The sequence below is a fragment of the Nerophis ophidion genome, linkage group LG12 (assembly GCF_033978795.1).
Source record: "Nerophis ophidion isolate RoL-2023_Sa linkage group LG12, RoL_Noph_v1.0, whole genome shotgun sequence".
NCBI classification, from domain to species: Eukaryota; Metazoa; Chordata; class Actinopteri; order Syngnathiformes; family Syngnathidae; genus Nerophis; species Nerophis ophidion.
Window position 1 is genome coordinate 28,472,864 of NC_084622.1, and position 27,544 is coordinate 28,500,407.

General features: G+C 41.6%; 2 protein-coding genes across 5 annotated transcripts in view; one reads left to right on the top strand and one right to left on the bottom strand.

The window, feature by feature from the left end:
• Window positions 1–11,301, top strand: part of ano3 (anoctamin 3) — a 165,337-nt gene extending 154,036 nt beyond the window's left edge. The window contains exon 25 of the mRNA XM_061917264.1: window positions 5,852–11,301. Coding sequence (XP_061773248.1) covers window positions 5,852–6,034 — 183 coding nt within the window. The 3' untranslated portion in view covers window positions 6,035–11,301. The remainder of the gene's footprint in view (window positions 1–5,851) is intronic.
• The window catches only part of LOC133563247 (uncharacterized), a 74,425-nt gene continuing 49,417 nt past the window's right edge, over window positions 2,537–27,544 (bottom strand). For 2 of the 4 annotated variants that reach the window (XM_061917271.1, XM_061917269.1), the window contains 2 exons: window positions 16,308–16,434; window positions 6,274–7,261 (listed from right to left, as the gene is read on the bottom strand). In XM_061917271.1, coding sequence (XP_061773255.1) covers window positions 6,659–7,261; window positions 16,308–16,434 — 730 coding nt within the window. In that variant the 3' untranslated portion in view covers window positions 6,274–6,658. Of the gene's footprint in view, window positions 3,280–4,608; window positions 4,701–5,941; window positions 6,175–6,273; window positions 7,262–16,307; window positions 16,435–27,544 lie in introns of those variants that run through there. The other 2 variants (XM_061917270.1, XR_009809021.1) reach the window with 2 other exon arrangements.

Consider the following 27,544-nt stretch of genomic DNA (forward strand, 5'->3'; position numbering starts at 1 on the left):
ATATATATTAAATAATAGTACAATAAAATAAAAAAAAATAAGGCACATTGAGCCACAATAACTTAACAGCACCATAGGCTCAGTAGGCATTGATTGATTGATTGATTGATTGATTGATTGATCGATTGATTGATTGATTGATTGATTGATTGATTGATTGATTGATTGATTGATTGATTGATTGATTAAAACTTGTATTAGTAGATTGCACAGTACAGTACATATTCCGTACAATTGACCACTAAATGGTTTTTCAACGTTTATCAATTACTTAATAAATGACCAAGTCGAGGTGATCTACCTTATATATACATATACATACACACACATATCATATATATATATATATATATATATATATATATATATATATATATATATATATATATATATATATATATATATACCTACATTTATATATACAGTATATCATTTATATTTATTTATTTTGCTGTTTTTGTTAACATGTTAAAGATGTTTTAATGAATATACATGCATATTTAACATATAGATTCTTATCTTTCATGAAGACAAGAATATAAGTTGGTGTATTACCTGATTCTGATGACTTGCATTGATTGGAATCAGACAGTACAGTGCTGATACGTCCACGTTTTCAAATGGAGGACAATAAAAGTTCCTCCTTTCTGTCTAATACCACATGAAAGGCGTTGGTTTTTGGCATCTTATTTGTCCAGCTTCCATATTCGTTTTTATACACTTTACAAGAAATACATTGGCGGCAAACTCCGTAGTTTGCTATCTTGTTTGCGTTGGCTTTCGGAGACTCTTATTTTGTTAACGCAGGCACGATGGAGCGCCGCTTTTATTGTGAAGACAGGAACTGTGCGATCAGTCTGACGGGAAGTAGGGTTGAAATAAAAAGTGTCTTTTTTCCTTTACACTTTTGATTGATTGATTGAAACTTTTATCAGTAGATTGCACAGTACAGTACACATTCTGTACAATTGACCACTAAATGGTAACACCCAAATACGTTTTTCTACTTGTTTAAGTCGGGTCATGTGACTGTCTGGCTCTGTTTGATTGGTCCAACGTCACCAGTGACTGCATGTGATTGGTGAAACGCAGGCATGCGCAGATCCTACATTGAAGCTCTGTCATAAACCAAAACAAACATTAACAGATCGATAAAAAAAAGTAGCGAGTAGCGAGCTGAATGTAGATAAATGGAACGGAGTAAAAGTAGCGTTTCTTCTCTATAAATATACTCAAGTAAAAGTAAAAGTACGTTGCATAAAAACAACTCGTAGAAGTACAATTCATCCCAAAAGTTACTCAAGTAAATGTAACGGAGTAAATGTAGTGCGTTACTACCCACCTCTGCCCTTGATCACCCCCTTGGAGGTGAGGGGAGCAGTGGGCACCGCCCCGGAATCATTTTTGGTGATTTAACCCCCAATTCCAACCCTTGATGCTGAGGAGGCGGTCTGTGACACCACCTGTCTCCCACATTCAACAGTGTCCTTTCAACCATTCCAAAAAGACTCTGCAATTTAGCCTCCAACAAATAACAGGAGTTAGAAACATTCTGGTCACAGAAGATGACCAGTATGCCATGTGTGCCATTTGTTTACAACTGAATGGTGTCACAATTATTTGGTGTTGAACCCCAAGATGCAGAGAAGGAGGCAGGCATTTGGTAAGTAAATATGATTCAATTAAATACTAAGACAAAACCAAAACCAAAAGGGTACAAACAAAAAGCGCGCACATGGGCGGAATAACAAACTAAGGGTCTTTAGCATAGAAGCTAGCAAGAAACAAAAAAGGACCTAGCGTGGAAGCTAGTGGGTAGCAAACAGGAAAAAACTGGAAATGGTTAATGCTAACAGAAACCGTTTACCGCTACGACGACCAGGAGAAAATGTAGCACGACAGGTAGTAGCTGTAACAAAACGACACGACAAGAGCGACATGTGGCAATGACAATACAAATGACAATACAATGATCCAGCAACTGACAAGACAACGCAGGTACAAATAGGAGCGGGTTGATTGGCAACAGGTGTGGCCAGGTGCCAATCAGCCGAGGCTGAGGAGGAACACAGCACTCAGGGAACAAGACAGGAAGCTGACAAAATAAGAGCACTAGACAGGAAATAAAGACAGGAGATACTAAACACAGAGGAAACAGACAAATGCAGAGGAAAAAACTAAAACATAGACAAACTGTCAGGGGAAAGCCTGACAGAATGGAATGCTTACATGGGGATTCTGACTATTTTGGAGTCGTAGTAGTCGATCCACACATTTGCATTGAAACAGATGATTTTTTTCCTCATTACAACAGGGCAAAACCATCCTTGCCCAGACACACCCTGCTGTTTTTTGGAGTTTAAAAATTTGGCACCAGCCGCTGGACTAGATCTGACAATCTAAGTCTATGAGCACGAACTGATGAACCCTACTTGGATAAGCGGCGAAATGTCTTCTAACACAAACCAAACAGTCCAGTTGCGATCGATTGAATGCCCTAAGATGACAATGACCTGGATGAATGAAAACGCTCCTAGACCTTATTCACTTTATTATTACAACACAGAGTTATTTGCGGTAGCACCCGTGTGTGGCACAAAGTCGGGCCATTCCTCCGTTGTCTCCGCTGCCATTGTGCTGCAAACACCGGCTGCTGCTGTCGGCCTGGCTGGCAAAGCTGGTGCTGGAGTCACAGGAACACAAAGTGACAGTAAAAGGTAGCAAAATAATAGCCTACATTAATTAATAATCGCAAAGCCCAAACGACCACATCTGTGAGTCGCAAAAGTATCTACAGCCAGTAGACGTGTGCTTATGTGAAGCATGAAGTTGGCGTGAGGCAACACACATTTCCACGTCCAGTTCATTCTTAATACAGCTCAACTTTGCTGTGAAAAAGACAACTTATCAATTATCAAGTATTTACTATCATATCAAGCAATCAATCAAAGTTTATTCATATAGCCCTAATCACAAGTATCTCAAAAGGCTGCACAAATCACAACAACATCCTTGGCTCAGATTTCACATCAGAAAAAACTCAACCCAATGGGATACAATGAGAAACCTTGAAAGGGGACCGCAGATGTGGGCGACTGGTGAAATGGACGTCGATTGGATCTAGTTAATAGTGTGAGAGTCCAGTCCATAGTGGGGCCAGCGGGAGATCATCTTGAGTGGAGACAAGTTAGCAGCACAGAGACGTCTCCAACTGATGCACAGATGATTGGTCCACTTTTGAACAGCTAGCAGAGCATTTGTGGTCACCAAGTAACTTATCTACGCAGGAGAGGGGGGCAGAGCAAAAAAGAGACTTTTGTGAATGATACACAAGACACAAGATATTTCAATAAGTGTCAAATAAAAATGCGTTTCATAATAGGAAATCAAATAGTGTATGTCAAACGGTGTTGATCTGGAAATAGTTGCTTCAGCATTTTGTTGGTGTGGCACCGAACTGAGATATTGACATGCGGAGTTTCAAGCCCTCCTCATTCTTTTTTCAAATGATGCTACAAATTAGCAGTGGTGCTACTTTTAAAGAAACGCTTCTGCCGCATACATTTTCGACATATTCCCGCTTGAAGCCAAACCACCGCCAGACGATGCACTCCCTGCTGTTTTTCTTGGGAATGATTTCTTCCTCTATTTGTTGCCAGATTGGCACCTTCTCTCTCTCGTATTACCACCAGCAACACTCCGCTAGCATCACAGTGTGTGACGTTGCTCACACGACAGTATGTGACGTGTGAGAAGGTGCGCTTGTTTTACGTCTCTGTGAGAAGGAGAGACAAGCAAGAAGGAGAAACGCATGTAGTGTACTGCCCGCAGCTAAAAGCAACTGCGTGAGAACGTATACACGAATATCACACTATACTGTATTTTTCGGACTATAAGTCGCAGTTTTTTTCATAGATTAGCCGGGGGTGCGACTTATACTCAGGAGCGGCGTATGTGTGAAATTATTAACACATTACCGTAAAATATCAAATAATATTATTTAACTCATTCACGTAAGAGACTAGAAGTATAAGCTCTCATCGGATTTAGCGATTAGGAGTGACAGATTGTTTGGTAAACGTATAGCATGTTCTATATGTTATTTGAATGAGTCTTACCATAATATGTTAGGTTAAAGGCCTACTGAAATGAGATATTCTTATTTAAATGGGGATAGCAGGTCCATTCTATGTGTCATACTTGATCATTTCGCGATATTGCCATATTTTTGCTGAAAAGATTTAGTAGAGAACATCCACGATAAAGTTTGCAACTTTCAGTGCTAACAGAAAAGCCCTGCCTCTACCGGAAGTCGCAGACAATGACGTCGCAAGTGTGAGGGCTCCTCACATATTCACATTCTTTATAATGGGGGCCTCCAACTAAAAGTGCTATTCGGACCGAGAAAACGACAATGTCCCCATTAATTTGAGCGAGGATGAAAGATTCGTGTTTGAGGATATTGATAGCGACGGACTAGAAAAAAAAAATGCGTTTGCATTGCATTGGGACGGATTTCGATGTTTTTAGACACATTTACTAGGTTAATTCTGGGAAATCCCTTATCTTTCTATTGTGTTGCTAGTGTTTTAGTGAGTTAAATAGTACCTGATAGTCGGAGGTGCACGTCCACGGGTGTCTTGACGCGCAGTGTCTCAGGGGAGTCGACAGCAGCTATGGACGGGGCAAGCTCAGCTTTTCTCCGGAAAGAAGCGACTTTTTAACCACAATTTTCTCACCAAAACCTGCTGGTTGACATCCCGTCGTGTTTCATGTTCTCTTGAGCACGCTCTGATCCATAGTAAATTTTCACGTCCAGGAATTTTAAACAAGAAATCACCTTGTGTTTTTGTGGCTAAAGGCTAAAGCTTCCCAAATCCATCTTGCTACTTTGACTTCTCCAATATTAATTGAACAAATTGCAAAAGATTCAGCAACACAGTTCTCCAAAATACTGTGTAATTATTCCGTTAAAGCAGACGACATTTAGCTGTGTGTGTGTGCAGCGCTCATACTTCCTAAAAACCCGTGACGTCTTGCGTACACGTCATCATTACACAACGTTTTCAAGACTAAACTCCCGGGAAATTTAAAATTGCAATTTAGTAAACTAAAAACGCCGTATTGGCATGTGTTGCAATGTTAATATTTCATCAGTGATATATAAACTATCAGACTGCGTTGTGGGTAGTAGTGGGTTTCAGTAGGCCTTTAACATACCAGACACTTTCTCAGTTGGTTGTTTATGTGTCATATAACGTACACTTATTCAGCCTGTTCTTCACTATTCTTTATTTATTTTAAATTGCCTTTTCAATGTCTATTCTTGGTGTTGGGTTTTATCAAATAAATTTCCCCAAAAATGCGACTTATACTCCAGTGCGACTTATATATTTTTTCCCCTTCTTTATTATGCATTTTCGGCAGGTGCGACTTATACTCCGGAGCGACTTATACTCTGAAAAATACGGGAGTCATTTTCTATATCGCACAGAGACAAACCCGCGATATGTCGAGTATATCGATATATCGCGGGTCTTGTTACAATTCATATCACAATTGTTGGATATGAATTGTAACACGAAAACTGTATAAAAATAGGATTTTGAAAATAGCAATTATGTACATCAGTTTTCAGAAATGAAAGTCAGCGAGATGATTGCAAAGATGCGGTTTGGACAGGCAGTGAGCAAGATTGCGATCATTCAAGTCCCTAAGTCCCGGGAGCATATGCGTCACGGACCAGTACCGGTACTGGTTGGGGCCCACTGTTCTAAGTAAAAGAAGAATACATTTACAAAGATGGCATTAGGAGAGAATATAACTTCATATTGCACACTGCTTTCCTCAGCACCTGGTGTTTGGCATCAAATCCTTCATTGCGTACCTCATCCCGGACATGCCCAAGGACCTGTGTGACCGCATGCGCAGGGAGAAGTACCTGATGCAGGAGATGATGTACGAGGCCGAGCTGGAGCACCTGCAGAAGGAGCGGAAGAAGAACGGGCGGCGTTTTCACCACGAGTGGCCTTAACTTTCTACCCCCTCCCCGTCCCCTCTTGTCTGCTTCTCTCCTTGGATTTGAGCAGATTCACCAAAGACACTCTCTTCGGTAATGACACTCCAAAGCTGCTTCAGCATGAGCCGTCACCCCGACCCCTCCCTCGCCATCTGTTCCCGTGCTGGACGCCACCCTCGCGTCCTGACACAGCTCCCCCCTCCCCCCCCCCCCCAACAACCTCCCCCACCCCCCACCCCCCACCCCCCCCTTGCTGTGTGCTGTGTCATGGCCTCACTGCTGTACTACAGTTGTAATGTTTACTATGCAGATGAAGCGGTTCACTTCGTCAGCCATCTTGCACTCTCTCTCTCTCTCTCTCTTTCTGTGTGGCAGCTAGCTCTCGTCTGCTCGGAATCCTGCAGTCAGCTGCATGTTTTTTTTTGGTCGTTTTTTTCTCGTCATCAGAACCCCGGCGGTTCCCGATTAGAGGAGAGGTGACGCTACACCCCCGCCCCCATGATGCATGCTGATGCTATTGGTGTAAAACAGTAGCGGTCATCATGGAGACTTGTCCGAGGAAGCCTACAGAACGTGCATGTCAGTGTCGTTGTGTTCCTTCTTGGTGCCTGGTTTGTGTGTCAGTGTGTGTTTGTTGTGCTACAGCTGAGCTTGAGTTTGCAGAGTGTGAACATGACCGTGCCTACTGTACAGTTCTGCGCCGACATCACGTGTGCCTGTTTGTGCTGCACGTGCGCTTTCAAGTGCAAAAAAGCCTCTCTTATCGACTTGTTCTGGTGTAGAACTTTCTCCTGAGTGAGTTTGCTTTTGACGTGAGTCACCCGCAGTCGGGTACCTACTCCGGTCTAATGGCTCCGAAACAACAGTGTTCGCCGAAACGTGACTCCCATTATGAGTGACGCTTGCACGCAGGAGCCACAAATCTGCTTCCTTTTCTCTTCTCTTTCTCTCTCCGTGCCCATAGCCTGTTTTCCATTTGTTGTTGGAAGGTCTGAAGCATGATTTGGACATACCTGCGGCTTGGATGTTCGCTGCACAAAGAACATCCAACCGCTGTTGCTCACTCACACGCAAAGAAGCACTTACAGGTTCCAAGGGGCGGATGAGAATATTGGTCAGCTGCGGTTGAAGCCACATTCTGACGGTAATTGCTGTGAAGTGTGGCTGCTTCAACTGAAAGATGCGGTGTGGTTCTTGCCCGACAGCGACAATTTCCGTACAGCAGCGTGAATGAACACATTCCTGCGGCAAAAGTACCAATCATATCTTCAAAACTCAAACATACGTGAGATTTGTATTTATATAAACAGCTGTGGGTTTTTGAAAAATACACAATGAAATAATATTCAAACAATCAATCATGGTAATTCAATAAAAAAAATAATAGGGGTGTCCATAACTTTTTAACATCTGATAATGCAGTGTTTTTCAACCTTTTCTGAGCCATGGCACATTTTTTTCATTTAAGAAATCCCAAGGCACACCACCAGCAGAAAACATAAAAAATGAAATAAAGCAGCCGATATTGCTAAAAAGTGCCATCCATCAAGCATTCATCACTATAGCTCTTGTCTAAAAGTAGGTGTACTGTCACCGCCTGTCACTTCACGCCGTGACTTATTTTGAGTTTTTTTGGCGTTTTCCTGTGTGTAGTGTTTTAGTTCTAGTTCTTGTCTTGTGCTCCTATTTTCGTGTTGATTATCATGTCATGTATGAATGTACTTTGTGGACACCGTCTGCTCCACACGCTGTAAGTCTTTGCTGTCGTCCAGCATTCTGTTTGTGTTTACTTTGCTGCGAGTTCAGTTTTAGCTTCATTTTTGCAAAGCCATCCCTAAGCTTCAATGCCTTTTCTTAGTGGCACTCGCCATTTGTTTATTTTTGGTTTAAGCGTTAGATACCTTTTTGTCATCGTTCCCGACATCTACAAAGCAATTAGCTACCTGCTGCCACCTACTGATATAGAAGAGTATTACATTGTTACTCTGCCGAGCTCTAGACAGGTTTATAATTACTGGTTTGCAAAAATTATTTTTAACCCAGTTAGGTGAAATTACACAATCTCTCATGTCACACTAGTGTGCCGCGGCACAGTGGTTGAAAAACATTGCGATAAGATATTGATCCGATACGTCACAGGGGTCGGGAACCTTTTTGGTTAAAAGAGCCACGAAAGCCAAATATTTTTAAAATGTATTTCCGTGAGAGCCATATCATATTTTTTAACACTGAATACAACTAAATTCATGAATTTTTAAGTAAGATCAACATTTTTAGAGTACAATAAGTCTCTTATTCTTTTTAATAACATTGTTATTCTGACGCTAACCGATAATAGATCAAATACGTTTACCATTAATGTGACTTCTTGAACAGGTGCGGTAGGAAACAGTTGGATGGATTAAAATTAGGGCTGGGCAACGATTGAAATTTTTAATCGAAGTTAATCGCACTATTTCTCTGATTAATCGCGATTAACTGCATTGTATACGCAAAGCCCAATAATGAATTCAAAAGTAGTGTGTAGTGCACCTTTATTGGAATATTCCCCCACATGAACAAAAGCGCCAAAACATTTGTTGTGCAAACACAATTTAAATCAGTCCTTGTTAAACAGTAGCAGTTAAATAGCATATTTTATGAAAATCAAATACAAACATTTAAGCTTATTACTACCACTGCCAGGGTATTTAAGTTATCCTGTTTGTTATGTAAAATAAATATAATCTACATACAAATCTCTGAGCCACAATCATAACATCTGAACAGGCAATTTCTGCGGTAACAGCAGAAACATTTTTTTTATCAGGGATCTTATGTTTAAAAAACCTATATTATAGGTAGTGGGCTGTTTTAGGGAATTTTTGATCAAATTATCCGTAGTAGCAATATTAATAATGTTGTGTTTATTCTGCGTAGTGCACTTAAAATAATTATGACCATATCTAGGAATTGATATGATGGGAATTTTCCGATTGTTTGCTTGGTGCTTTGATAAACTGAACGCATGTACATGGTACTATATTATGATGTTATGAGCCAGGGAAAAAAAGAACTACCCTACCCAGCATGCAACAGGAGTGACGAGCATGCGCGGTAGTGTAGGTTGTGTCGCCATGACGGCATCTTGTATGTTGTGATATGCACGCTCTGAAAGTAAACGTTAAGAACTCAACCAACACTCCTCGTCTGCATTATTCATAAATAGACAGACAATACATATACTCCGCTGCTTCACAGCCCGCTGGATGTAGCCGGCAAAGTATTCCCATGCTAGCTAGCCGGTCTAGCAAGCACGCGACATTCAGTCCAAAACGGCCCGATCTATCCACATCCGGAATTGTCTGGCAGTCGTAAGCGATCCCGGAGTGACCACGCTGTAAGCCAGCCATGTAATTTGCAGAATTGTCCGGTATTTTTGCCAAATGTTCCATCTTTACCAAGAGCCCCTCGACGCCGGGCGACGCCATCTTGTTAAGAAAAGGCGTTAACAAAATAAAAGCATGTAAACAACATACGCAAATGTGTGATAAAATAATTGTCGGCGTTAATAGATTGATGAGTTAACTCATAATTAACGCATTCATTTGCCCACTCCTAATTAAAATGCATTAGAATGTTTTATATTTGGAACATTGTTTTTGACACTGTGATTACCAGTGGAATTATCCATTACTTATTCTGTTAAGCAATGTCAGCGAAGATTTATCTGAGAGCAAGATGCGGTCATCAAAAGAGCCACATCTGGCTCGAGAGGCATAGGTTCCCTACCCCTGCGATACGATATCAGCATGATTCATACATTGGTTATTTTGTGGTGTGGAATTTTAGAAAATTATTGAACAGGTGAAATTATTTGGAAAACAATAATAGGTATGAAAAAGTAGGGTTGCAAAGATTGAAAAAGTTCATATTATAGTGACCAAAATTATCGTTGTTATCGTGGTATTATTGAATCTGCTCAAAAAGTACTCAGACACACTTTGAAATATTTTCACCAGGTTATTTTTTTATTACTAGAATAAAAAGGGTAAAGGTTAGAACCCTGACTGTTAAAAAAAAAAAACAATTTTGCATGATTTGTGTTTCTAATGCTTCATTCACTGATAGTGCTTTAGTCTAAGTAGTGTATCTGTTTTAATGACTCAGTTTTTATTGTTTTAAATATTAGTTTGTACTATAGCTATGTTGTCCGGGGACATAAAGCCCCCTCTTAGGGTCTCCCAAGGCAAACAGGTTCTAGGTGAGGGATCAGACAAAGAGCAGCTCGAAGACCTTTATGAAGAAGAAAAATCATGGACCCAGATTTCCCTCGCCCGGACGCAGGTCACCGGGGCCCCCCTCTGGAGCCAGGCCCGGAGGTGGGGCACGATGGCGAGCGCCTGGTGGCCGGGCCTGTTCCCATGGGGCCCGGCCGGGCACAGCCCGAAGAGGCAACGTGGGTCACCCCTCCAATGGGCTCACCACCCATAGCAGGGGCCATCGAGGTCGGGTGCATTGTGAGCTGGGCGACAGCCGAAGGCAGGGCACTTGGCGGTCCGATCCTCGGCTACAGAAGCTAGCTCTTGGGACGTGGAACGTCACGTCACTGGGGGGGAAAGAGCCTGAGCTAGTGCGCGAAGTCGAGAAATTCCGGCTGGATATAGTCGGACTCACTTCGACGCACAGCAAGGGCTCTGGAACCACTTCTCTCGAGAGGGATTGGACCCTCTTCCACTCTGGCGTTGCCGGCAGTGAGAGGCGACGGGCTGGGGTGGCAATTCTTTTTTCCCCCCTGCTCAAAGCCTGTACGTTGGAGTTCAACCCGGTGGACGAAAGGGTAGCCTCCCTCCGCCTTCGGGTGGGGGGACGGGTCCTGACTGTTGTTTGTGCTTATGCACCAAACAGCAGTTCAGAGTACCCACCCTTTTTGGGAGCACTCGAGGGAGTACTGGAAAGTGCTCCCCTGGGTGATTCCCTTGTCCTACTGGGGGACTTCAACGCTCACGTTGGCAACGACAGTGAAACCTGGAGAGGCGTGATTGGGAAGAATGGCCGCCCGGATCTGAACCCGAGTGGTGTTTTGTTATTGGACTTTTGTGCTCGTCACTGTTTGTCCATAACAAACACCATGTTCAAACATAAGGGTGTCCATATGTGCACTTGGCACCAGGACACCCTAGGCCGCAGTTCCATGATCGACTTTGTAGTTGTGTCATCGGATTTGCGGCCTCATGTTTTGGACACTCGGGTGAAGAGAGGGGCGGAGCTTTCTACCGATCACCACCTGGTGGTGAGTTGGCTGCGATGGTGGGGGAGGATGCCGGACAGACCTGGCAGGCCCAAACGCATTGTGAGGGTCTGCTGGGAACGTCTGGCAGAGTCTCCTGTCAGACAAAGTTTCAATTCCCACCTCCGGAAGAACTTTGAACATGTCACGAGGGAGGTGCTGGACATTGAGTCCGAGTGGACCATGTTCCGCACCTCTATTGTCGAGGCGGAAGATCGGAGTTGTGGCCGCAAGGTAGTTGGTGCCTGTCGGGGCGGCAATCCCAAAACCCCTTGGTGGACACCAGCGGTGAGGGATGCCGTCAAGCTGAAGAAGGAGTCCTATCGGGTCCTTTTGGCTCATAGGACTCCGGAGGCAGTGGACAGGTACCGACAGGCCAAGCGGTGTGCAGCTTCAGCGGTCGCGGAGGCAAAAACTCGGACATGGGAAGAGTTCGGGGAAGCCATGGAAAACGACTTCCGGACGGCTTCGAAGCGATTCTGGACCACCGTCCGCCGCCTCAGGAAGGGGAAGCAGTGCACTATCAACACCGTGTATGGTGCGGATGGTGTTCTGCTGACCTCGACTGCGGATGTTGTGGATAGGTGGAAGGAATACTTCGAAGACCTCCTCAATCCCACCAACACGTCTTCCTATGAGGAAACAGTGCCTGGGGAATCTGTGGTGGACTCTCCTATTTCTGGGGCTGAGGTCGCTGAGGTAGTTAAAAAGCTCCTCGGTGGCAAGGCCCCAGGGGTGGACGAGATCCGCCCGGAGTTCCTTAAGGCTCTGGATGCTGTGGGGCTGTCTTGGTTGACAAGACTTTGCAGCATCGCGTGGACATCGGGGGAGGTACCTCTGGATTGGCAGACCGGGGTGGTGGTTCCTCTCTTTAAGAAGGGGGACCGGAGGGTGTGTTCCAACTATCGTGGGATCACACTCCTCAGCCTTCCCGGTAAGGTTTATTCAGGTGTACTGGAGAGGAGGCTACGTCGGATAGTCGAACCTCGGATTCAGGAGGAACAGTGTGGTTTTCGTCCTGGTCGTGGAACTGTGGACCAGCTCTATACTCTCGGCAGGGTTCTTGAGGGTGCATGGGAGTTTGCCCAACCAGTCTACATGTGCTTTGTGGACTTGGAGAAGGCATTCGACCGTGTCCCTCGGGAAGTCCTGTGGGGAGTGCTCAGAGAGTATGGGGTATCGGACTGTCTTATTGTGGCGGTCCGTTCCCTGTACGATCAGTGCCAGAGCTTGGTCCGCATTGCCGGCAGTAAGTCGAACACATTTCCAGTGAGGGTTGGACTCCGCCAAGGCTGTCCTTTGTCACCGATTCTGTTCATAACTTTTATGGACGGAATTTCTAGGCGCAGTCAAGGCGTTGAGGGGTTCCGGTTTGGTAACCGCAGGATTAGGCCTCTGCTTTTTGCAGATGATGTGGTCCTGATGGCTTCATCTGACCGGGATCTTCAGCTCTCGCTGGATCGGTTCGCAGCCGAGTGTGAAGCGACCGGAATGAGAATCAGCACCTCCAAGTCCGAGTCCATGGTTCTCGCCCGGAAAAGGGTGGAGTGCCATCTCCGGGTTCGGGAGGAGACCCTTCCCCAAGTGGAGGAGTTCAAGTACCTAGGAGTCTTGTTCACGAGTGAGGGAAGAGTGGATCGTGAGATCGACAGGCGGATCGGTGCGGCGTCATTCAGTAATGCGGACTTTGTACCGATCCGTTGTGGTGAAGAAGGAGCTGAGCCGGAAGGCAAAGCTCTCAATTTACCGGTCGATCTACGTTCCCATCCTCACCTATGGTCATGAGCTTTGGGTCATGACCGAAAGGATAAGATCACGGGTACAAGCGGCCGAAATGAGTTTCCTCCGCCGTGTGGCGGGGCTCTCCCTAAGAGATAGGGTGAGAAGCTCTGCCATCCGGGAGGAGCTCAAAGTAAAGCCGCTGCTCCTCCACATCGAGAGGAGCCAGATGAGGTGGTTCGGGCATCTGGTCAGGATGCCACCCGAACGCCTCCCTAGGGAGGTGTTTAGGGCACGTCCAACCGGCAGGAGGCCACGGGGAAGACCCAGGACACGTTGGGAAGATTATGTCTCCCGGCTGGCCTGGGAACGCCTCGGGATCCCCCGGGAAGAGCTAGACGAAGTGGCTGGGGAGAGGGAAGTCTGGGTTTCCTTGCTTAGGCTGTTGCCCCCGCGACCCGACCTCGGATAAGCGGAAGATGATGGATGGATGGATGGACTATAGCACGATTAAGATTTATTTGAATGAACAATTAAAAAATTAAATTTGAACATTATTATATATAGTTTCTGGCAGGGATTGTGACGTCCATCCATCCATCCATCCATCCATTTTCTACCACTTATTCCCTTTTGGGGTCGCGGGGGGTGCTGGCGCCTATCTCAGCTACAATCGGGCGGGAGGCGGGGTACACCCTCGACAAGTCGCCACCTTATCGCAGGGCCAACACAGATAGATAGACAACATTCACACTCACATTCACACATTAGGGCCAATTTAGTGTTGCCAATCAACCTATCCCCTTTTTCATAGCAATTACTAACACATGTGTTTCTTCACTTCCTGGGTTTAATCCAACAAAAGTTAAAAAATCCGTTTTTATAAATGAATAGTTCAATTGTGAGTCACATTTTTATAGAATGGACGTTTGCTGTCTTTAGAAGGGAACTGCACTCTTTAGGGAATTTTGTTTATCATTGATAATCCTTATGTAGGACAAGCACACATGTTTTTCTGTTTTATGCATTGTAACTAATAAATAAATGTGATCAAAAGTCTGCTTACGATGGAGCCTATCGGAGTCGCTCTATCCCGCCGATAAAGCGCTTGAAAAAAAACATCGATATACTTCCATCGTTTTATATAAAGTACACGTAGTGTAGGTATATGTGTAATGTAGTAGAAGGTACATTCATAGTAACATGTAATATTTACGTATTTTGATTATTTCAAGCATACGGCGGGAAAATGCATCGCGTTTGCCTTTTCCTTCAAAAACATCTGCAACTGCAGACTTCATGACAGCCAACAAAAATAATACAATATCACTTATTGTACAATGTCTGCTGTCATCGGGGTGCCGACTGTGAGGGTGTTCATATAATCCCATTGAGAAAAAGAATGACTCTTAATCCTTGCGAAGAAAAAAGGGGGGTGGAAACGAACGCCTTTCCGTTTTTTTCTCGCCATTTCCAAGTCGTTTATTTGTCCTCATTCTTCTACTATCGAGGTGAAAGACATTTACATTATTTATGAACAAGAATAAACTTCCACGAGCTCTGAGTGGAGAAAGCAGCTCACCAGCCGATGATGTCAAGATAACCACACAAGCCAATTAGCTCTCTCTGATTATGGCGCCACTATAAATAGATCGTCTGCGTCAGCGCTTATAATTACAATATTCCTAATTGTTGGTTAATATTCAAGGCACAAAATGTAAATGTATTGTTGGCACTTTTTGGATGTTTTTTTTAGAAGGCTTTGTGGGCGGAACAGAGGACCTCCCATTGGCTTCAATGTAAGAGTACTCTTATTTACGAGCTTGAGTGCAATATAAAAGATACGTCCACTTGTCTCTTAAAATGATTGTGAACGATTCCAAAAAACGTGCAGTTCCCCTTTTAGTTGTAGTGGAGTGCTAATTAGCTTTTGACGACACCTAGTAGCCAAAATAATTCTAAATCAAGGTCATAAGCAATAAATTGAAACATGCGGACATGCTTGCTACTTTTCTAATAGGCTTCTGCTTTGGAGACTTTGTATGTCTAAGTAATATGCAACTATAACGATCTGATACTTACCTATATTGACAATTGTGCTGTCTTGGATTGCAATATTGTTCAATTAAGGACACTTATTACATATGTCTAGCTTGCGTGCTATTGTGTGCTTGGCTATTGTGTAGCTGCTAACTCCAAGTAGTCTATAGCATGCCATGTTTACCTTTAGTAAATGACTTATTATTAGAGTACAAGAATGTTTGCCGATTGGATGATATTTAACTGCTAACTGGCTGTCCACCTTTGCACAATTAGGACTTCTTGTATATACATTTATCTTTCAATTTAAAAAATATACAATGTTTGTATCTGCTTATATCAGAGATTTTAGTTACAAGCCGATTATAATCCTTGTTTGTTTGTTTGTTTGTATGTTTTCCTGATATCAATCCAATATTTGATGTCAATAATGGATGGGGACACCCTTAATATACTATAATATAATCATAAAATAATGATTATATAAATATAAACTTCAATAAAAAAATAATAAACACAAGAAAAACCACTGGACAAACAGGAAAACAACTCAATACAGTCAAACAATGTTTATTCAGAAATCAACCAAAAATAGTGAGGAATGATTCGGTTGTTAAGTTAAATCATCATCCCATGCTGTCCAGGCTGCTCAGTACAAGATGGCTAAGAGAAATGTATGTTTGGAATGGGGATATGTGTGAAGTCTTAATGCAGAGCAATATATCTTCCAGACAGCTTGATAAACACTTGTTGTTCTTTTCTCTTAGTACTGAAAATAGACATAATAACGCCTTGACCCGCATATAAGATGACTGTGAGTATAAGACAACTTTTGTAAGGAAAAAAAATCCCCAAAAACTGATATTTTTTCCCCAAATCCTGCTTTTATTATCAGTGAAATAACGATAATGGTAGATTGCAACAAAAACAACAAAAACAACAAAAAAAAATAAACTAAGTATATATATATATATATATATATATATATATATATATACATACATATATATAATATATATATACATATATATATACATATATATATATATATATATATATGTATATATATATATATATATATATATATATATATATATATATATATATATATATATATATATATATATAAATCTTAGCTGTTGAAAAACTTTGAGGACAATTTTCCTAAAATTAGCATCATAACGCATCTTCTGTTTGCTAACTTTCCCAATTATTTGAAGCGGCTGTGTGTAAGTGAACAGAAGAAAAGCTCTGACTTGCCTTGGAAAAAGCGGTTTGGCGCAAGCAGTAAATCTCTAGAGCACTGCCATTCAACTGGTGGCGTTGGGGCCAAATCTGGCCCGGGACTGACACCATATCGGCCCCCAAGTCAAGTTCAGGAGTTTCCCTGTTGTATAAAAGAAATAGGACCACTGTAAGCATTGACATTATAACTTTGCGATTTAAACTTGTGATTTCCATAACAGAGGTGGTCCTCAAGGCAGTCCTTTAAGTCCTCTACTTTTTGGCAGTTACACATTTTTTTCGTAATTTGATTTATGTAACTAAAGTATTGCTGCAGCTCCTTTATTTCACATGCAGTCAGTAGTCATTTGTTCGATTTCTTTATATACACTTATGGTGTTCCTCAAGGTTAAATTTTTAGTCCTCTTTTTCATCATTTGGGCTATTCAACTGGTGGCCCACAAGTTCAGTTTAAAAACGTTGCTCACGTATTTGCAGCAAACATTATATTGCTATCCTAGCTTTTTTGCGGAATGTCCTTAGAAACAGTAGAGCACTCCTTTAACTGTAAAATGAATGGACAACAATCAAATGTCTCCTATGAAGGATGTTGGTTCACCAGACTAAACATAATACAACTCCCAGATTACTGAGTTTTCTGGAAATGTGGCACCCAAACAATTAAATCGAATATCTTTGCTCGAGAGCCTGACTACAAGTCAGACTTTTTTCTCAGGAAAAAAATAGCATCCTATATTTGGGTTAACACTATATTTTAGAGGTTAGCGGTCAAGACTCTCGTGTTATTAGTGATTTAAAATTCAAAGTTAATCATTTCCATTTTTGACTTTAAATGAGAAGGCTTTACATGTATGTTGAGTTTGCACTTTGTCATGTTGAAATGTGTACCATACTAACATTATTATATGGGCAATGATAGAAAGTTGAACGTGAACCTCAATTTGCAAAAGTCTAAGAAAAGGTTGAAAAATAACGTACAAAAAAAAATTAAGTCTGTATCGTAGATTTCTTTCCACGTATAACCTATTTATGTTGCTCTTCAATGTACAGTGTATTTTTAATCATGTATTTCTGTTTAGTTCTTGTATTCACCCTCAGGTGTCCTGTCTGCATTTCTCAGGTGTCCTCCGAATGTTCGACTTTCCAATCATATTTCCTACAATACAATCAAAGGAATTCTCTTTCTCAACCCTATTTTTGCACAGCGGTGCATATGCAAAGGTGCGCACACTAAAATCACGTTTGGTTCTTTACCTTGCTTAGTCATTCACTACAAAGTAACTTCTAGAATGCCATCTGACATACCCTGTATGTAAAAAAAACAACAACATTGGTTTCTGTCACAATATTCTGTCTAATACTTACATTTCATTTAAAAGTCTGTTTTCACGAGAGAGATTTTAACCGTTAGGAAAGTAGTTAAGGTTCCCTGCTATGTGAACATTGGAAATCTATGCATGTTGTTCTCCTTGTACAGTCCAGTCTGCATGATTTTAGCATCTGTTTTTAAAGCAGCGCTGACTTCACTTACTTCATCTTACACATATCACACTCAACTCTTTTTCCACTCCTGAGGAATTTTGGAAGCCCAGACAATATGGTATGTTTCCTGGAGGGACATCATTTTATAAAGTTTAGGTTATTTTTATATGCTATCGCATGAGGTCCGAAACATTAAGGCATAAATTGACGTAGTTGTTTTGAATTGGAGTTTAGACGTGTGCACAGTGAAAGAAAGGTGTTCCTAATAGCACAATTTAGGTTATAATAAAACGTTCAGCTTCTTATTAGGTTTGTGCTTGAGCAAGTTCATGCTGTACATTTTAATGAGTGATAGAATGTGACATAACGTGTTTTAATACGTTTTGCTTTGTTCCTTTATACATGTTTGAAAAAAGAGGTGTAAAAAGAGAAATGTACTATAAGATACTTTGGATATCACTTTCTGTAATAAATCTTGGATTGTATTTTAAAAAGGAAACCTGGTGTGTTTATTGTGGTGCTATATTATTGATAGGGATGTTACAATGTCACAATACACAATACATTGATACTACCACTCAATTACAATACTTATTAGAATATTGTGTTATCATCATCAGTGAAATTTTTAAAGACAGATGCACTAATAATAATAAGTACCAAACCCCGTTTCCATATGAGTTGGGACATTGTGTTAGATGTAAATATAAAAGAAATACAATGATTTGCAAATCATTTTCAGCCCATATTCAGTTAAATATGCTACAAAGACAACATATTTGATGTTCAAGCTGATAAAAAAAAATTGTTTTGCTAATAATCATTTACTTTAGAATTTGATGCCAGCAACACGTGACAAAGAAGTTGGGAAAGGTGGCAATAAATACTGATAAAGTTGAGGAATGCTCATCAAACACTTATATGGAACATCCCTCAGGTGTGCAGGCTAAATGGGAACAGTTGGGTGCCATGATTGGGTATAAAAGCAGCATCCATGAAATGCTAAGTAATTCACAAACAAGGATGGGGTGAGGGTCACCACTTTGTAAGCAAATTGTCGAACAGTTTTAGAACAACATTTCTCAACGAGCCATTGCAAGGAATTTAGGGATTTTACCATCTACGGTCCATAAAATCATCAAAAAGTTCAGAGAATCTGGAAAAATCACTGGACGTAAGCGATGATATTACGGACCTTTGATCCCTCAGGCAGTACTGCATCAAAAACCGATATCAGTGTGTAAACGATATCACCACATGGGCTCAGGAACACTTCATAAAACCACTGTCAGTAACTACAGTTGGTCGCTACATCTGTAAGTGCAAGTTAAAACTCTACTATGCAAAGCCAAACCCATTTATCAACAATATACTGAAACGCCGCCGGCTTGGCTTGGCCCGAGCCCACCTAAGATGGACTGTTGCAAAGTGGAAAGGTGTTCTGTGGTCTGACGAGTCCACATTTAAAATTATATTTGGAAACTGTGAACGTGGTGTCCTCTGGAACAAAGAGGAAAATAACCATTCGGATTGTTATAGGCGCAAAGTTCAAAAGCCAGCATCTGTGATGGTATGGGGGTGTATTAGTGCCCAAGGCGTGGGTAACTTACACATCTGGGAAGGCACCATTAATGCTGAATGGTCCATAGAGGTTTTGGAACAACAAATGTTGTCATCCAAGCAACGTTATCATGGACGCCCCTGCTTATTTCAGCAAGACAATGCCAAGCCATGTGTTATAACAGTGTTGCTTTGTAGTAAAAGAGTGCGGGTACTTTCCTGGCCCGCCTGCAGTCCAGACCTGTCCCCCATCGAAAATGTGTGGCGCATTATGAAGCGAGAGACCCCGTAGTTTGAGGACCCCTACTATAAAGTAAAGGAAAGTTAGACTTATTTATAGTGATGTTTAGTTAAATAATAACAATTGTATCATCTTAAAAATTCATAATATGGTCATTTAATATTGAATATGTCTGTACTATTTTGTTAGAAAAACGAACATTTTATTTTTTAAAGCAACAGCAAAATATTTTGGGGGGGGTTATCTAGATATGGTCTAATTATCTAATACAGTAGTTTGTGTTTTAGTGCATTTAAACATTCATCCATCCATCCATTTTATACCGCTTATTCCCTTTGGATTCGCGGGGGCGCTGGTGCCTAGGGCGGAAGGTGGTGTACACCCTGGACAAGTCGCCAGCTCATTGCAGGGCCAACACAGATAGACAGACAACATTCTCACTCCACACTCCAGGGACCATTTAGTGTTGCCAATCAACCTATCCCCAGGTGCATGTCTTTGGAGGTGGGAGGAAAACGGAGTACCCGGGGGAACCCACGCATTCACGGGGAGAACATGCAAACTCCACACAGAAAGATCCCGAGCCCGGGATTGAACCCTGACTACTCATGACTTTCGTATTGTGAGGCAGATGCTCTAAACCCTTTGCCACCATAGACATACACGTAAACAAACAAAGTGTTTGTGAATCAGGCGGCAGCGTTGGATTTAGGGTAGGATGGTGGGCCTATATTGGAGATTCCTGCATGGGGGGCCTCGAATTTGGTGCTACGCCCCTGCCCAATTTTTCATGTGTGAGCAAACGCCAAAACTCCTTGACCATTCAGTGGCGCACATGTGAGCGACGGCAGACGTGCACACTGTTATGCACTTATCTTTTTATTCGATTTTGTGCGCGGCCTAGATTTGCCGTACGCAGAGGATGCGTGTGCAGTGTGCAATTACCCCTGCCTACCCCTGACCCTTTTTGGATGACTGTGCTTTATTGACCACCATTATTTTACTGATTAGCACGATTAACACAAGTTTGCTTTCAACCTTTAAGACACTTTGTCAAGCAGCGGGTCCATGTCCCCGGGTCACTGGTGCGCGTGAGTGAGCGGGAGAAAAGCTCTGAATCACTTGGTGAAATGTTGTGAAGCGCCGCTTCTTGGTTTGATTGTATCTCTGCACCCCGGGTGAAAGACAACCAGTTCTTTAAAGGCTTTTTTCTTGGTAAAATAACTTTAAAAAATACTTTTGTTAATGTTTCAACATACTTTGGCTTTTTCCATAAGTTTCTTAGTAATACTTAAAGTCTATTGATTAAAATGAAGAGGCATGGTGTATAGCTGAAGGTGGTCATTCCACTTGCCCTTTTACTGCACGGGTGCACTTCTGCAGCAGCTCTAGTTAAAGGGTAAAAAATGCACCATCTGCACACAAGATTTGCTGATTCTGTTTATGGAACAAACTGATGTATTTCTTGTCCCCTCTGCAATTACACACAAATATTCCCCTCTTCTCCATGCACATGACGTTAAAAAAAATGTTGTGTCTTCAGAAAAGCTACTACTTGAGCAAAATTAACTGCTGCTCTGCACTTACTATGTCCGTCAACTTTGCTCTAAGGTTGTTTGAAGAAATAGGCTGACATTTCTTTTCAGCTTGGAACAACACTTTAGTATAAGTTCTTCCTTGTTGGAGCAAAGTGAGACTACTATACCAGCTGGAACGCAAAAAAAAGCCACTTTGCCGACGCTAATGAAACGCTATATCTTCTTGCTCCTGCAGAAAGGCAGTGAAAGTAATGTGCGACTGGGAAACTTTAATACGCTAAACCCTTTTCCATTTGAAAAAAACGACAAGTTGCACTAACAGGAGCAATGAAATGAAGACAGTCATAAAAAACTTAAATCCAGAGTGTTATTATAAGCTTCCAAATAAGCTCCTACATGTCCATTAGACTAACAATATTATTAGATCATGAATACTCAGCAGGGAAATTGTGCAGGACGTCTACTCTTTCACATCTTAAGTAATTGACACAAGTGTGTATGATGCCTCCATTCGCTTAAAAGGGAACTGCAATTTTATTTTTTTTAACTTTTTTGGGGGTGGGGGGTTGCCTATCATTCCCAATCGTTGTGAGAGACAAGAACACATTTTTTTTAATGTATTCCTATTCCTAAATAAATGTAAAAAAAAACTCAGTTTACAATAAGATGGGGATCTGCAAACGGCAGCCCTAATGGCTCCCTGGAGCTTTTTTTCAAAAATGTATAAAAATAGAAAAAGATGGGGGAAAAATATGTTTTTTTTCTCGTAGGGTTTCAGTAGGAGGACAAACATGAGTGATACAAACCTCCCTAATTGTTAGAAATCCCACTGTTGATATTAAACATGATTCTCTGATGAGAGTACTTGGGGAGCGCATTTTTGTCCTATTAATTTTGTCGGTCCTTGAACTCACCGTAGTTTGTTTACATGTATAACTTTCATCAACCATGCCAGAGAAAGACATGTTTTATGCCACTCATTTTTTGTCTCGTTTTGTCCACCAAACGGTTTTTGCTGTGTGTAAAGGCACAAAAGTGAGATTTGATGGTGTTTTTGACTTGTATGGAGTGCTTAAAGGGGAACATTATCCCAATTTCATAAGGGTTAAAAACAATAAAAATCAGTTCCCAGTGGCTTGTTGTATTTTTTTGATTTTTTTTTTCAAAATGTTACCGGTCCCGGAATATCCCTAAAAAAATCTTTAAAGTGCTTGATTTTCGCTATTTGCAATGCGACTATCCATTTCCTTGTGACGTCATACAGTGCTGCCAATGTAAACACACAATGGCGAATAGCACAGCAAGATATAGCGACATTAGCTCGGATTCAGACTCAGATTTCAGCGGTTTAAGCGATTCAACAGATTACGCATGTATTGAAACGGATGGTTGGAGTATGAAAGTATTAAAGAAGAAACTGAAGCTATTGAGCGAATAGCTATTGACGGTATTCATAGCCATAGCATGGCCGAATAGCTGTGTTAGCATCCCCGGTAAAATGTGCGGACCAAACGATCAGGACTTTCGCATCTCTTGACACTGGAGCAACTTAAATCCGTCGATTGGTAAGTGTTTTTTTTCGCATTAAATGTGGGTGGAAGGAAACGTAATATAGTTGCAAATACATCTGCAGGTTATCCATACAACTCTGTGCCATGTCTGCTTTAGCACCGCCTGTAAATAGTATATTAGCATCGATTAGCATAGCATGTTAGCATCGACTAGCTGGCAGTCAACATCAACAAAACTCACCTTTGTGATTTTGTTGACTTTATTGTTGAAAATGCATCTGCAGGTTATCCATACATCTCTGTGCCATGTCTGCCTTAGCATCGGCGGTAAATAGCATGATAGCGTCAATTAGCGTAGCATGTTAGCATCGATTATCTGGCAGTCACGCCGCGACCAAATATGTCTGATTAGCACATAAGTCAACATCAACAAAACTCACCTTTGTGATTTCGTTGACTGTATCGTTGCAAATGCATCTGTAGGTTATCCATACATCTCTGTACCATGTCTGTCATCGCCGATAAAATGTGGAGACACTCTGGCACATTCAATGGGGGTCTGGCGGCAGTCACTTTTGCATCTTTGGGCCAGTGGTGCAACTTGAATCCCTCCCTGTTAGTGTTGTTACACCCTCCGACAACACACCGACGAGGCATGATGTCTCCAAGGTTCCAAAAAATAGTCAAAAAAATGGAAAATAACAGAGCTGAGACTCAATGTTTGCAATGAGTTGAAAATGAAAATGGCGGCTGTATTACCTCGGAGACGTCACGTTTTGACGTCATCGCAAAGAGAGCGATAAACAGAATGGCGTTTAATTCGCCAAAATTCACCCATTTAGAGTTCGGAAATCGGTTAAAAAAATATATGGTCTTTTTTCTGCACCATCAAGGTATATATTGACGCTTACATAGGTCTGATGATAATGTTCCCCTTTAAGCATATTTTGTCACTGCATGACTGCAAGCGAATCGATGCTAACATGCTATTTAGGTTAGCCGTATGTACATATATTGCATCATCCTGCCTCGTTCGTAGGTATATTTGAGCTCATTTAATTTCCTTTACTTATGTCCTCTGCGTAATTAATTTATATCTTCATTTCTCATGACATAATATACGTATGTAATATTGCCTGCATTTCTGATAGTGGTTTGTGTGCCATTATAAACCACAGCAAACGTAACCCAGCTTGCATAGATGCAAAGTTATAAATCCATTCGAAGAAGACAGCCCACCATTTCCTTTAACTTGGACACACATCTATACCTTTGGCATTTCTGAACCAGTAATTTCCAGAAGTTACCACACCCTCTGAGAAGCCTGCATTTTACTAATGGTTTCTAATTGAGTAAAAATGGGTAGAATAAATATTACATTTCAACATTTCTGTCAACAAAGATTTGTGTCAGCCTGCGACACATACTCATTTTGATAGTAGGCTAATATAATAATGATAATAATACTAATACATTTTATTTGGTGTAGCGCTTTTCAGTGTACTCAAAGACACTTTACAGGATAAAAATGTTTCATATAAATTAGTTCACAGTAATATATAATACAGGAAAAATAAAAGCAGTACATAGTAAAATACATAATTGTCACGGCGGGGTTTCCGCAGCTTACGGGGTTTCCCAGGAAGGCAGATGGACTACTCCAGACAAGGCGTGCAGGTAAAAACATGATTTAATTCTCAAAAATCAAAGTATTTCAACAAAATGGAACACAAGGCAAAGGCACAACGTGCTGATCGCACTTGGAGTTAAAGCAAATACTCATCGCAGGAAACATAGAACTATGGAAACTGTGGCATGAAACAAACAAGACTTACGTAGTAGGTTGCGTGAAGCAAACAATGACGCCAGACCGAGTGTGGCGAGCAACGTGAATAAATAGCTGTCTGATAAGTGCCGCGCATTAATCAGAGGCAGGTGGGAATAATAAGTAACCATGGTAACCAACAAGGGTGCACAAAAACAGGAACTAAGGGAGTCCAAAACCAACGGAACATAACAAAAACATGATACAGACCACGGATCATGACAATAATAACACTGGACATTACAAGACGGGACATTACAAGACACAGAACACTAATCGCAGGTTAAAAGCAGGTCTGAAGAGGTGTGTTTTGAGAAAGCGTTTAATGGTAGGAAGGTCTGAGCAGTCATGGATGGGTTTGGGAAGAGAGTTCCAGAGGGTGGGAGCAGCGATGGAGAAGGCTCTATCACCCCAGGTCCGGAGCTTGGTTCTGAGTGGTGGGGAGAGGAGTTTGGCACCAGAGAGACCGCGTGAAGGGGTATGGCGGTGAAGCAGGTTGGTGAGGTAGCAGGAGGCCTGGTTGTGGAGGGCTTTGTGGGTGAGGAGTAGGATTTTAAAGTGGATATGGTGAGGAACGGGGAGCCAGTGGAGATTCTGAAGGACTGGGGTGGTGTGCTCACAGGAGCGGGTGTGGGTGAGCACCCGGGCGGCACAGTTTTGAATGTATTGGAGTTTATTGAGGATTTTGCAAGATGAGCCGTAGAGGATGCTGTTACAGTAATCGAGTATGGAGGTGATGAAGGCATGGATCAGGCTTTCAGACGGAGACGGACAATATTTTTGAGGTGGAAGAAACCAGTTCTTGTAATGTGGTTGACATGGTGTTCAAAAGGGAGGTTATAGTCCAGAATGACTCCAAGGTGGCGGATGTGAGTGGATGGGGACAAAGTGGAGTTGTCGACAGAGAGGTGGAAGTTGTGAGCAGTTTTGGTGAGGGATTTGGGGCTGATGATGAGCATGTCAGATTTGTCGCAGTTGAGTTGGAGGAAGTTGGAGTGCATCCATGATTTGATTTCTGGGACGCAGTCAGACAGGGTGGAGAGAGTTACGGAGGAGATGGATTTTGTGGAGATGTATAGCTGGACGTCGTCTGTGTAGCAGTAGAATTGGAGGTGGATGATGTTACTGAGGGGGAGCATATACAGGATGAAGAGAAGTGAACCAAGCACCGAACCCTGGTGGGCACTTTCTGATAGAGGGGCAGAGGAGGAGGTGCAGTTGTTTATACTGATGTATTGTTGTCTGTAAGTGAGATATGACCTTAACCAGGAGAGGGCGGAGCAGGTGATGTTGAGGGATGATTCCAGGCGGGAGAGGAGGATGGTGTGGCTGATGGCAGAATACTGAGCTGGCTGGAGTCTGAGGAGAGGAGGAGGTCATTGGTGACTTTGAGAAGGGCTATGACGTCCGCGGAAGCCTGATTGAAATGGTTCGAACAGATCATTGGAAGTGAGGTGAGTTTTGAGCTGAGTGGCGACGGCACGTTCCACTATTTTGGACAGAAAGGGAAGGTTGGAGATGGGCCCGAAGTTGCTCATGGTGTCAGGGTTGAGTCCAGGTTTTTTGAGAATGGGGGTGACAGCGGTTTCAGTTTGTCTGAGACTAAGCCAGAGCTGGAGGAGGAGTTGATGATGTTGATGATGTTGATGATGTTGATGATGAGTGGAGAAATGGGTGGGATACAGTTTTTAACCAAAGTGGATGGGGTGGGGTCCAGAGCACAGGTGGAGCTTTTCATGCCCACCATGAGTTTGGATAGAAGACAGGAGAGAAGTGAGACAGGGGCAGAGTGGTTGGGGGCAGGGGGGTGTTGGAGGGTGACTTCATTATATGACTTACAAAAGGCTTTTAATTTTCCGAATTTTATTATTTATTTATTTTTTTGGTCCATTATGGCTCATTCAACATTTAATATTGCCAACCCCTGGTCTAAGGTGTCTATTTTGACCAAAAAATCCAATAAATTACCATCCAAAAAGCGCCAACAATGCTATATTTACATTTTGGGAACTGAATATTAACCAAGTACTGTATTAGCTTTATTGTATGAGTTTAAGCGCTAATGTTAAGGACCTACATTTAGTGCCCTGATGCTGCTGTATTGACATCATCAGCTGGAAATAATAAGTAACCATGCTAACTAACAAGGGTGCACAAAAGGGACTCCAAAATAGAACATAACAAAAACATGATCTGGACCACGGATCATGACAGCATTTTTTTTTTCTAGACATATTGCTTTAAGTTTGAGATGTTTTCCTTGGTCTAGTATGCTTGCCTTTTACAACCTTCCCATGTTATTTGTACTTGGTTCAGATTTTAGACACAGCTGACTGTGAACAATCATCATATTTTGCAACATTGTGTGATGATTTACCTTCTTGAAGAAGTTTGACAATCCTCTCCTGTGTTTCAATTGACTTTGTTCGCGTTGGAGCATGAAACTGTTACTGACGACCAAATTTTATTTTGTTGATTACGTTAAGTGTTTCCAAAAGCCAGAACATTGCCTTTTGAAATGATACTATGTTTGTATCATAGCTGTTATCTGCCTATTTTTCTACAAAATTAATCTAAATCCATCTAAATCACAGGTGTCAAACAGATCTGGCCCGCAACATTATTTTATTTGGCCCGCAAACACCTGGAAAAGTTATGTGCCAATAAAGTACTTGATATTTTCTCACTAAATTTAATTGATTTTTTTCATTTTAACAGAAAAAAATACAAGTACTGCTAGAAATTGCATGACTTTTAAACTATGATAGTATCCAATATTGCAACAACTATTACAGTATACTATCATAATTTCCAAACATGTTTTTGTCGAAATAAAAATACTTTACAGAAAACTACCCATCAAATTAATAAACATTACAATAAATGTTATGTTGTTCTTTACAGCATATTACTGTAAATTGGAAAAAAAAAATGCTACGTAGAAAAAATTTAATGATCCGAAAGGGAAATTGTGCTCCACAATAGCTCAGTTACAAATGATGGAAAGTGTAAGGATGGAAAGGATAATGCAGGTATTAAATAGACTAAAAATTTACAATATTGCAATTTAAAATATAACATACATGTAATATTTA